At 38.1% G+C, this 12,196-nt stretch overlaps 1 protein-coding gene across 1 annotated transcript; it reads left to right on the top strand.

Moving 5' to 3' along the window:
* Nucleotides 1–5,808: 5,808 nt before the first annotated feature.
* LOC127961216 (F-box only protein 44) lies at nt 5,809–9,296 on the top strand. The gene is made up of 6 exons (XM_052560237.1): nt 5,809–6,028; nt 7,116–7,377; nt 7,452–7,566; nt 7,700–7,795; nt 8,167–8,299; nt 8,385–9,296. The coding sequence occupies exons 1-6, from the start codon at nt 5,939–5,941 to the stop codon at nt 8,511–8,513; spliced, it is 825 nt and encodes a 274-aa protein (XP_052416197.1). The 5' UTR covers nt 5,809–5,938; the 3' UTR covers nt 8,514–9,296.
* Nucleotides 9,297–12,196: the final 2,900 nt, after the last annotated feature.

The raw sequence follows: 12,196 nt of genomic DNA, 5'->3' as shown, positions 1-12,196 counted from the left end.
AAAAAAAACATCAAAAAAAATTATTTTTATCTCATGTGAGTGTTTATAATTATAAAGACATTAGTCAAAATACTCTTTTAGTCTACATCTGTATAAAGAGCTACTGTAAACATTTAAAACGTTCAGCCTTTTGAACTTCCATCAATCAGTAGAAAAAAGAAATAACACAGGGTTCTTTTCATTCATCTTCCAGTGGGCCAAAGTCTCTTAACTTCCCAGAAAATTTGCAGGCCTGATTACTATTCATACATTTTAATTATGGACATTTACTACAAACAACTCTGTTTTAAATACAGAGAAATAAATAGCCTAATTCTTTTCATTGTTCTTTAGTCAAAGCACATCCTCTCGGAATTTCAAAAGTCTTTGCACCATCAAAAATCGCTGCTTTTCTTCTTGTGTAATTAATAATCTCCTGCGACAGGGTATGGGATCAGAATCCCGCCAAATGTATTGCAGTCACAGATCGAAAGATAATAAGCATAAATCAAATATTTAAAAACCCGTGTACAATAATAAAGCACAAAACGAGTCATGGATCGAAAAATAATATGTGTAAATATATGCATTTTCCCCATAGACTTTTGGAAAATCGCCAAAAATAAGATCTGTGTTCAACAAAGAGTTATGATCCTTACATGTTTTGTTTATCAAGATAATCTTTACAAGTTAATCAAAAATGTATACATTTTGAACCCTAAATAAAGCCGTCAGATATAAAATGCTAACGGCAGGCTATAAACGGACTACAGCACACCACGCTTGTGAATCAACGTCATCATCACTGGAATGCTCTGCAAACGTCATCAAAGGAAGTCAACGATGGGGTCGCGCAGATTATGATATAACATAAATATATAGGACTACATTCATATTTTAATTTTTATTAACAATCACATTTAAAATATGTACACTATACTATAATAAGAAATAAAAAAAAAACTATAGTACTATATAGTACTATAAAGTACTATATAATGAAAACCGTATGTTTAATATACACTTTAATTGACTATTGCTGCTATTACTTGACTATTAACAGAATTGAAGCCCTGCTGTAACTGTCATGAAAATAAGAAAATAAACTTTTATTTGGTTAACTGTGTATATATGTGTTTTTTATAAATGTTCATATAATTGCATAGCTGTCTCGTGTGCCTTCTTCCTGTGCACAGCCATATAGTAAACTTTTCTTTGCACTTTTGCCAATCAAATAAACATTAAATAGAATTAAGATTTTATTATAAGATCTTGATTTTATTGTTTTTTAAAAATGATTTGGGGTTGTATTTAATCCTATCTTGATGTTTTATGTTTTATTGATGTCTATTAAAGTAAATGTAATGATAAATATACATTTCAAAGAGTTCTATGTACTGTAATTATATAAAGCTATACTGTCAGTGCACCATAGTTAAGCAAATGAAGTAGATCATTGGGTTTGATTCAGTTCATAAGGATTAAAACATCTTGCCGACACAACGCACAACGGTACACAACAATGTTCCGATCTAGGTCGCATTAGCTTTTGGTATCGGAAAACCTTTTTCTCCATGGTTAAAATGGCAAAAACTAGATATAAGAACAACCAGAAATGTTTGTCACTTTTCAGTTTCGCGCTATACTCAACTTTATCGTGTGGGTAAGTGTCAGATGTAAATATGGAACCGGAAACTGTTAGGCCAGTAGAGAGTGTAGTCGGAAACATGTCACAATTCCCACTGCATATAGTCTATTCGAAGGGAGTGAACATGTTCAGTTTGAAGGGCACAGCACAGGGAATAAGGGAACATCAATACATCACTTCACAGGAAGTGGAGAGCGATTACCCACCAACTGTCATTGCACGCAGCACGTCATCACCAGTCAAAACCAGGGGGGCAGGGTTTCATATTTTATTGAAGCATCCCTGGGCACCGCCATTGGCTAACGGACCCCCATCTGCTGTTAGCATTCCATGGACTCCCATTCATTTTTGCATCACTTTGACAGCGAATAACTTTACATCTTAGTTGTTTAAAGACTCCATTTGTCCATTCATTATTTCTAAAGAAACACGAAAATGTATAAAAGGCCCATTACCTTGTATCTTACATTGTGGCCCTGTAGAATCAGTTTTTGTAAAAATAGGCAAACGATTGCATCATAACCTGCGACTCTTTGTCGCACAGTAGAGAAATTACCGTATGGACAGGAGGAGAAGCTTGCAGGCAACGTTTTACTGTCTATGAGGCAATCGGGGGGACGTGGAGGCATGATAGGCTTTTCAATCGAGGGAACCCATGCGCCGCTAAATTCCGGGTTGTCCTACAAAGTAACGCCATAACTTCGGCACTCTATTTAGAAATGCAAGCGCAGAACGTGGAAACAAGAGTAAAGGGGAAAAGACCACAAGCACAAAAAAAAACAAAAACAACAACAACAACAACTTTTGAGCAGGAAACCTGATTTTGTTTCATTTGGAAAATTTTGAATTCATGTTTCAGTTTTGTGCAATATAATTTTAAATGTGTTTACATTTTTGATTCACGCATATTATTTTTCGATCCATGACTGCGCTGTTTGTTTATTTTTCGGTTTTGTGCTTTATTATTGTACACGTGTTTTTAAATATTTGATTTATGCTTATTATTTTTCGATCTGTGAATGCAATACATTTGGCGGGATTCAGATCCCATAACAGGGCTGTGATGTGACTGTTGAGTTTTGAGTTAGGACATCAGAGTTATATTCTAAAGTTATGAAACTTTATTTTTTTTAGATAATTGTTCAAGATGCTTCTGTAAAACCGGTTCTTATTTCTGTAGTAAAGATAAAAATAAATAAAGCACTTTGGATTTTGTCTTAAATTATATCCTGAGCCAATTTCTTTATAATAACCCTACATAGAGTGCATGTGACTAAAAGGGGATTTACAGAAAGCAGGGCTCTCAAGTCTCACGCATTGGGCGTGAGACTCACGCATTTCAACCCGTTCACACGCTCACACGCCACACCTTGTATTTCTCACGCAGAGACATTACGAGGACAACGCCCACCAAGTTGCGGCGCTATTTTTTTAAACAGTGAAACAGGTAACGTAGAGGAATCAAGTGAGTTCCCCGAAGGCCCTGACACGCACCTGCTAATCGAATAAAAAAAATATAGCTACCGATCAGCCAATCAGAAAATAGCATTGCTGTATCCGGGTAAGATTTTTACAGGCTCGTGTGCAACACAGATCCAGACGCTCGCTGAAGTAGGTAACGTTACGGTTACAGACTTGTCAAGACAATGACACAGATTTTCACTATATGTTTTTTTTTTATCAATATATTAATTTAACATTTTTTAAAAACAGTCTAAGATATGTTTTGGTCTGATGGTTATTATGACCCCGACACGCACGCAATTTTGGCCATTATACGTGGTCGGCCGTAGCTTTTGTGCCTATTATTAGCCCACTATTATTTTTTTATTGCCAAAGTTGCACGTTGAAGAGGATGCGGGGCTACTCTGACAGTTTTATATAAGAGACTTCTATAATAGGCCTATCCATAATACTTGTATGGCAGTATCCATAATAGTTAAAAAAAAAAAAAAAAATTTCTTTCCTTTTATTTTTACTGCACCTCATCCTGGTCCCCATTTTCAAAACGTTTTGCCTAGGCTATTTCATTATATTTTATCCAATGTATAATATTGATTATTGCATTCGTCTATTTCAAAGATGTCAGGGAAGAGGCAAAGGAGCAATCTTTCATGCTTTGTTCTAAAAGATCTGGGCCCGTATTCATAAAGAATCTTAATGCAAAAAGTAGTTCCTAGTGACAAAATTCTAAGAAAATTCTTAGAAATGTGGGCGTTTACTTTTAAAATTAAAGAAAAAAATCCTAGTAAAGAAAAAAGTAATTCAGAAAGCATCTTATCCCTTAAAAGAGGTCTTAAGGTAAAATTTGTTATGAGCACAGACGAGGACTTTTAAGAGGCTTAAGAGTTTCTTTAGCAGAGGAGAAAATGGCAGAAAGACGAAGAGACAGAAGAAATGTGTTGCAGACAATGGATGACAATGAGTTAATAAGACGGTATAGATTATATAATAATTTAATATAATATAATTTAATATATAAATTAAAGTAATCACTACATTACAATATTTGGCAACTGGGAACATGCAACAATGCAATAGTGATGATTTGGGTCTGTCACAACCTTCTGTAAGCAGAGTGATCACACAAACAATTACAGCACTTTCAGAACATCTTATTGTGTCGCAGTTCATTTCGTTTCCACTGGACATTCCCACCTTGCAAGCTCAAAAAACTGCATTTATGAATATAGCAGGTTTATAGGTGCGCACAAGCAGGGGGAATGAAACGTTAATAGTTTGTGCTATACGCTCCCATGTCTGCTTCTTGTGCCTTGCTGTGACACTCGGCCCACATTTTCCTTTAAGAATGGCCTTGTGTTCATCCACTAACTCGGCTAACAGTAAACACTGTTCCTCTGTCCAGTTTGGCTTTCTCGCTCTTCTTGGCTTTGATTCCATGTTTGATACATTAAAACCAACACTCAAACCGCCACTTAAATAGGACAGCAATCACTGTAATTGGAAAGAGTGGAACAATTTTTATCATTCTAAGCCAATCAAATACCTTATAGGAAATTAAAAGCATGGTTAATAAAAAAATAGAATTCATATACACACATATAATGTGTGTGTGTGTGTGTGTGTGTGTGTGTGTGTGTGTGTGTGTGTGTGAGAGAGAGAGAGAGAGAGAACGGTCAAATAGGAAAAATTACGCATGTAAATTTAAAGTGAGGATTAGAATAGACCCTATACTTAAAATCACTCTTTTTTTTCCTTCTTGGACAACCAGCCAATCAGAGTCTTCAAAAGATTGTGTCATACATAGCAACCGGTTCAACCCCGCCTCCTCACTAAGATAAACGTTTTTGTCTTTTCCTTACTCAGAGTTGCTCTCAGATCGGTCCCGAATCGCTTTTAAGCTAAGACTCCTACGTAAAAGTTTTTAAGCTAAATTAAGAGTTTTCTGAGAGGATTCTTAGAATCTTTATGAATGCGGGCCCAGCTCCCTAAAAAGGTGGCTAGGTCAGAGGAGGAGGCTGTGGAGAATACAGTAGGGGAGGGAGTTAGGGTGCCAGTAGAGGATGGGTGCATGGAAGAGACTGTGGAGGACCATAGAGGAAACAGTGGAGAACCCACTGGAAACAGGGAAAAAGAGAGGGTTATGTAGAGCAGCCACCTGTAGGTGTTCCTTTAAGAAGGAGTGGTCAACCCGATCACCATTCATCACAATGGGAACCACCAGCTCTTTTTACTGGTGCTTAGTCTGCAGACAAGATAACTCCTGTGTCCATCAAGGTGTGAGGGACATAAGCAGGGAGGCTTTCTAAAATAGCTGCATTAGTGTTAGTGCTTGCTCATTCAAATACCTATGCTGAGAGGGTTTTCTCCATGGTGGGATTAAACAAGACCTAAACCAGGAACAGTTTAGCACTTGATGGAACTGTGAAAAATGGCTGGCCTGGAACCACAGTGATTCAAATGGGAGCCACCAACCCCTGGCCTCAAAACCAGCTACCAACACCTACTATAAACAGCACTGACCATTTTTTCTCTCTCTCTCTCTCTCACACACACACACACACAAATAAATGCTGAATTAAATAAATATTATTTTATTTGTAAGAATATGTGTCATTTATGAGATCAGACACCCGTCCCCATCAAACCCCTGCCGCCATCGCGACCGCGGGCAAAATCTCACTCTGAACTCAGTTCAAAACTTGAGAGCCCTGCAGAAAGGGTCTGCTGTCCACGTCCTCCGCGCATGTTCCACTTTTCCAGAAGAGATTGCTGCCACATAAAAAGTCAGAGTCAGTGTTTGTACTGTTAGAAGAAGCGTAACTTCTGTGGATCCACGTATCCCTCCGAATGCATAAAAGAGTAGAGTTGGCTAAACGTCAAAAGAAAATGTATCAGAAAACAAGAATGTCGACAGACTCTGAAACCAGATCAGACGCAGTAAGTTAATGAATTCTTTGTTTTGTTATACGGAATTGATGACCAGTTTGCTGCATTACTTTACACACCACCTAATGTCAGGATTTTTATGGAATAATACGTTCAATCTCGGTTTGTTTTCACCAAACCCTGTCGTGTAGCCGCCTTTCCACTGTCTCCGACCAACGACAAGCGACAGAGAGACCGGAAGTCACTATTTTCCAATAGAAAGTAGTGCGGGAGCTGCGTGGAGTTCCGATCACATGCGTATGCGGAAATTTCGGATCCGAGTTGAGCCTCGGATACGTTCAAATATTTGAACTTCTGCGACTAGACCGTATGCTAACGCCCGACCGGATGTGATGTATTCTAATAAAAACTATCGGTGCGAGGTCAGAATTACCAATATTTTGTTAACATAAACATTATCCTTTAAACACTATTTCTGTAAAATGGTGGTTTATAATAATTATGCCAGAAATAATTATTTAATAATTATTAAACCATTATTTACGTTGATTAGCCCCATAAAACCTACTGTTTTTATTTTGGGGGTCATCTGATTTGACGATGCATTCATACATTAACTATGTTCATTAAAATTATTAATTTTACCATGGTGAATATCAAATGCCAAGGTAACGGTTGCTGCACGACCAGTTTGAAAGTTCTGCGCGACTGCCGCTAGAGGGAGAAATGCGTGTGCAGTGGACGTGTGTCTTTTGGTCGCTCGGTATTCACTGCAATGTATGCGCGCAAGCGGGACATTTATTTACATTTCTCCATTTGTGGTCTGAAAAAGAAAGAAAGGCAAACAGCATTAGAACAACACAAGGGTGAATAAATTATGTCTTAGGCGTTTTTGGGTGAACAGGAAGTTTAAAATGTTTCACACGGGCTACTTTTCTCAAAACCCAACGTTTTATGCAAATTATAGGCTATGTAATGTAATATTTCAGTAGCTTACACTGCAAAGTTTTGCGATTTAGGGGCACATCATGAATAAATGTTGTTTTTTGGGACATAGTAGCTGATGACGAGCAACCACGTTCCACATGTTGATTTTCAAAAAGGATTAGAACTGTAAGGTAATCCTTTCCTCTGTCAGTGTTCAGGTCAGCAGTCAGCTGTTCCTCTGGCTGTGGTTGAGGAGGTCTTACTGAACCTGCCAGCACATCAGGTGGTCCAAGTCTGTCGGTTGGTGTGTCATGAGTGGAAGGAGCTGGTGGACAGTGCTACACACTGGAGAGTGCGCTGTCGGAGAGAGGGGCTCCAGCCGAATGATGCTTCCAGATCCCCAGAGGACTGGTGCCAGTTTTACTTTCTATCTAAGTTCAGACGTAACCTGCTCAAGAATCCCAGAGCTGATGGTAGGATACATAATTAGGATTGTACAATATAATGAATTTTGCAACTGGTGTCTCTTCTCTGATGTGTTTATTAGATGGACTTCAAGGATGGGAGATTGTACAGAATCGAGCTGACAACTGGGCAACCGAGTTGAACAGAATACCGTTTCCAGACAACACAGTCACCAAATGTTTTGTAACATCTGATAGGTATGTTTGATATTTTAGATCTTTCAAAAAAATTTTTTAGCTCATTTTATTTCAGTCAATGTTGCAATATGAAGATAAAAGCAAATACCAAGCCAGTCCACACGTGAATCACCCAACTCAACTTTGTCCTCAGTCTGTGTTTGAAGGAGCAGCTGATTGATCTGAAGGAAGAAGGCTACAGTGAGGCTTTCATGGATCAGCTGCGACCTCATATCAAAATATCAGACTGGTGAGCATTTACTCAAACTCCCACAGTATCTTAGGGGGTGGATCCTGTAATTATTTCTAATTTCTATTCATTATTTTATTGTTCATGTCATTCTAAACCTGTGTGACGTCTTTGTAAAAAAAAAATAAAAAAAAAAAAATAAAAGAGATACTTCTGTGTTACTTCTGTGATATAGTGTTTTTTTTTTTTTTTGTCAGAATGATGAGAGTTAATTGAGTCACACAGGCTAAGAATGACTGAGTGACTGTAAACGATAACAGTTTTAATTTTAAGATGAACTATCCCTCTAAGAAGACAGTACCAGTGTTAATTCAGATTCTAATTGGAATTTTTTTTAACAGAGACACATTTATTGGATGTCTTATCTGCAGGTATACCCCACCCTCTGGTTATAGAAGTCATTATTGCTTGTCTGTACAGTTCCTTGATCAGGAGAGGAATCCCATCATTACCTGCCATCCTGATGTTTTCCGTCAACAGGGGAACGATTATCCATGGTGTCAAGTAAGTAGAGTGACACTGAAAGTCCAGTTATTCCCCTGTAATCAAGCTACTAGTCAAAGCTTGAGTTTTGTCTGCTTTATTTCAGATTACCTACATCTTTAGGAATTATGGTTCTGGGATTAGATTTATCCGTTTCACTCATGGAGGAATGGAATGGTCTGGAATACGGGTTACTAACAGTAGTGTGGAAATCTGTCCAGCTACAGTTTTCTAGAGTGATTTTTTTTTTTTTACATTCCTAAATGTAAACGGCACAAAAGTGACCTACAGGTATGGAATTCTAATGAATTCTAATTTGTCTTTAGGAGATCACGTCTTTATTATACTGTAAATCAGTGGTTCCCAACCTTTTTCAACTCGCGGTCAACACAACCAATTACCACAATTTCGATTTTATTCATGATTTTGACACACACAGATATGCTTTACAGTCATGAATGCATTCAGGATGAATTTGAAAGATATTTCCAAAAGAAAACCAATTAGAGCTTTATCAAAAAGTTGTAACGTCTCTAGAACAGACATAAGTCAAAATAATCACTACAGTAAACGTGTAACAAAATGTATATAAATACATAAATAAATAAATCCCAGGGACTTTTATTTTTTTGCCATGCATTGTTCATAGAGCTCATTAACTGTAGCGGTGCCTCAGGTGTTGAAATAGATTTGTTATACATTATACAGGTTCACACGTACTCCGTCTGCAGTGCCTATATACAGTATGTGTATGGAGTTCAGAAGCAGCAGCGAGAGCGCGTTATTGTAACGCTAAAGCACATTAAAATAATGCACGAGCATGCGGATTTCCTTTGCTCTGTCACAAAACCAGACATGCTTGCTCAGATACACACTGATCTCACCCGGAGTGTGGCCACTTAAAATGTGTCTCCTCTCACTTAAACTGCGTCCTGTGCACTCAGCTCTCTCTATGCTCATGTGCTATTAATTATTTTCACTTGTTTTTATTGCTAGCCTTTTACCGCATGCAGTGTGAACTAGAGTTGGGTCCGAGTCCACCTTTGTCGAGTACGAGTCAAGACCAAGTCCACAAACATCAAGTCCAAGTCCGAGTCCGAGTCCAAAAGGGGCCGAGTTGGACTCAAGTCCGAGTTCTTAAAGGCCGAGTCCGAGTCGAGTCCGCCCGAGTCCAGAAAGTAATTAAATTAAAAAAGATTATAAATTGGTATTGTACATTTTTACATTCTATTAATATTTTAACCTTTCAACCCATTAAACCAATGGCAATATAAAAATGTAATAAAAAAAATACCACTGTTACATCTAGTCATTGCCATTGAACATTTTTATTTTATGTCAACAGAACTAGTTTCCTATCAAAAAAAGTTTCAAAGGTTTTATTGTATTACAAGTGCATGAAAATACAAATGAACCTATTTTATTATTGTATCACACTATATTGTCCTCCAGTTAAAGATGACATTTCAGTTATTTAATGCCTCTCCCCCACATTTGACAGAGGTAAAGTGCAGCCAATGAGGAGATCCTTAATGATGACATTATGAATTTCTTGTTGTCTTGGAGAATAGAGGTGTGCGATACCGCTAGATTTGGTATCGATCCGATACCAAGTAAATACAGGGCCAGTATCGCCGATACCGATACCAATATCGATACTTTTTAATAATTAAGGTGGATGCGTCTTCAACCTAAATCTAAATGAATTTTCATGACTTTTAATTTGTTTTTGTGATTTGCATTTTGGGTTATTAATCAGTACTACGAAAGCTTTTGTTCAGAAACAACTTTTGGTTACTTCTGATTTATTTAAATAAACAAAGTTACAAAATGATTACTTCACAAATATAAAAAATGTAAAAACAAATTCTATTTTCAAGTAGCATGTTAATAAAAAAATGTTTCTCCTCTTGTGCACTTCTTTTCAGGATTGTTTTCTTAAAGTCACAACGTTTTACTTCACAATGTAAAACAAATTCTCCTTATACAAAATTCCTGAAGCCGACATCTTCCACTATGGAAAGAGGCTGCAGGTCCTTCACAATCATTTCTGATAGGCGCCTTGTAATATCCACTGCTCTTGGAGAATCAGTTATTGATAAAATAATAAAAAATAATTAATTCTGGTGCACATCTAGGTGAAGTTTAAATATAGAAACTAGTATCCCTTTCACAGCTAACACAAAAAGGGTAGATCGGCCTGAAAATACAGCCATACAACGCTCCTCTTTCTCTCCGCCTCTGACTGACTGCTGTTAGAAATGCGCGGCTGAGCGGTGCGCGCGCCTGACTGCTGGTGGTAGCGCTAGTGGTGAGTCACGTGACGGTACAACACAGGAGAGGGGGCGGAGAGCAGTGTCGAGCACGAGCAGCACTCTTAGAGCTTGCTCTGCTCTGTGACAGCAGCAGCATTTTGACAAACACGGCCAGGTGGCAAAACGAGAGAAACTGAAACTTAAGTATCGATATTTTCCCGTTGGTATCGATCAATACCGATACCAACGCTGGTATCGATATTATCGATATTAGTATCGATCTGCCCACCTCTATTGGAGAACTTGCATCATAGAGTTGCATTGCTGTTTGGTCAGGTCTGGTCTTGCAAATCCTGCAATGCTGAGCTGTGCAGCATCTGTTGGTTGCTGCTGCTGTCTTTGGTAGTCGGTTGCATCGGTTTTCGGATCACCAGTACACTGAACCGAAAACCGTTTCTTTCGGAGGCGTCCGATTTGAGAACCGATGAACTGATGATACTGCGCATGCGTGTAATTTTTCAAGTATTTTGTTAAACATCGGAAAGTGTGATAAAACTATATATATATATATATATATATATATATATATATATATATATATATATATATATATATATATATATATACATATATACACATTTTTTGTTAAGATAGGGGCTACATGTTTCTAATTTGTATATTGTAGATTATGTATATGGGCCAAAGGGGTTTTCAGCGAAGTTGGACAATAATTAAGACTCTAAAGACTCCATGTTTAATATGAATAAGGGATGATTTATGAAATATCTGTACTGTATTTATAGTTAATGATGACAGATTCACAAACTGAGTTTGTAGTAAACAGAACATGAACACGAGTAGAGCAGCTGATGATACTGAACTGCAGCACGTGCCGGTGTCCTGACATTTTATCCTACCCAGTCAGATTTTCCTACCCGGGTTTTGAGCGATTCTCGTTCTCGAGTCAAGAACCGGTTGTATCAGTTTTCAGATCATCAGCACACTGAACCGAAAACCGTTTCTTTCGGACGCGTCCGATTCGAGAACCGAGGAGCTGATGATACTGCGCATTCGTGATTCAGCATGAAGCCGAATGACTCACAGCGCGTCTGAACCGAACTGATTCTTTTGGTGATTGATTCTGAACTGATTTTGTGCTAATGTAATGAGTGCGGGTAAACCGAGGGCTTGAATGAAGGGCAATCTGACGAAACGTAAGTTCATTTAATAACAAATACATCGCAATGGATTATGTATCCGGTGAACTGTTTTTTTTTTTCAACCGGTTTATTGAATCAAACCGTCCGAAAGAACCGGTTCGCGGAAAAGAATCGAACTTCCCATCACTAATCCACATTGATATCCAGTGAGTGATGCGTGTGTTTCGTCTGCAAGCAGGAGACTTCTGCCTGCCGGTGTGGTGCAGTAAAATGACAGAAGGGGAGACATTTATTAATTTATCATTTCAATTTTATGCTGGTTTTATTGTTACACATGACGTGGACTCGACTGTACTCGGAATATTTTCCGAGTCCAAAATGTTCAAGTCCGTGTCAAGTCCGAGTACAAATTCACCCGAGTGCGTGACAAGTCCGAGTTCATTCAAAATTGGACTCGAGTCCGGACTCGAGTCCGAGTCCAAGTTCGAGTACCCCAACTCTAG

Source organism: Carassius gibelio, chromosome B7 (genome assembly GCF_023724105.1).
Source record: "Carassius gibelio isolate Cgi1373 ecotype wild population from Czech Republic chromosome B7, carGib1.2-hapl.c, whole genome shotgun sequence".
Taxonomy (NCBI): Eukaryota; Metazoa; Chordata; class Actinopteri; order Cypriniformes; family Cyprinidae; genus Carassius; species Carassius gibelio.
This window is presented reverse-complemented; position numbering and strand designations above follow the sequence as displayed.

Bases quoted from the DNA above. Each gene is read 5' to 3' on its own strand.
- LOC127961216 (XM_052560237.1), top strand. From the start codon at position 5,939: ATGCATAAAAGAGTAGAGTTGGCTAAACGTCAAAAGAAAATGTATCAG. The intron at 6,029-7,115 runs GTAAGTTAATGA...TTCCTCTGTCAG, and splicing joins CTGAAACCAGATCAGACGCA to TGTTCAGGTCAGCAGTCAGC. The intron at 8,300-8,384 runs GTAAGTAGAGTG...GCTTTATTTCAG, and splicing joins ACGATTATCCATGGTGTCAA to ATTACCTACATCTTTAGGAA.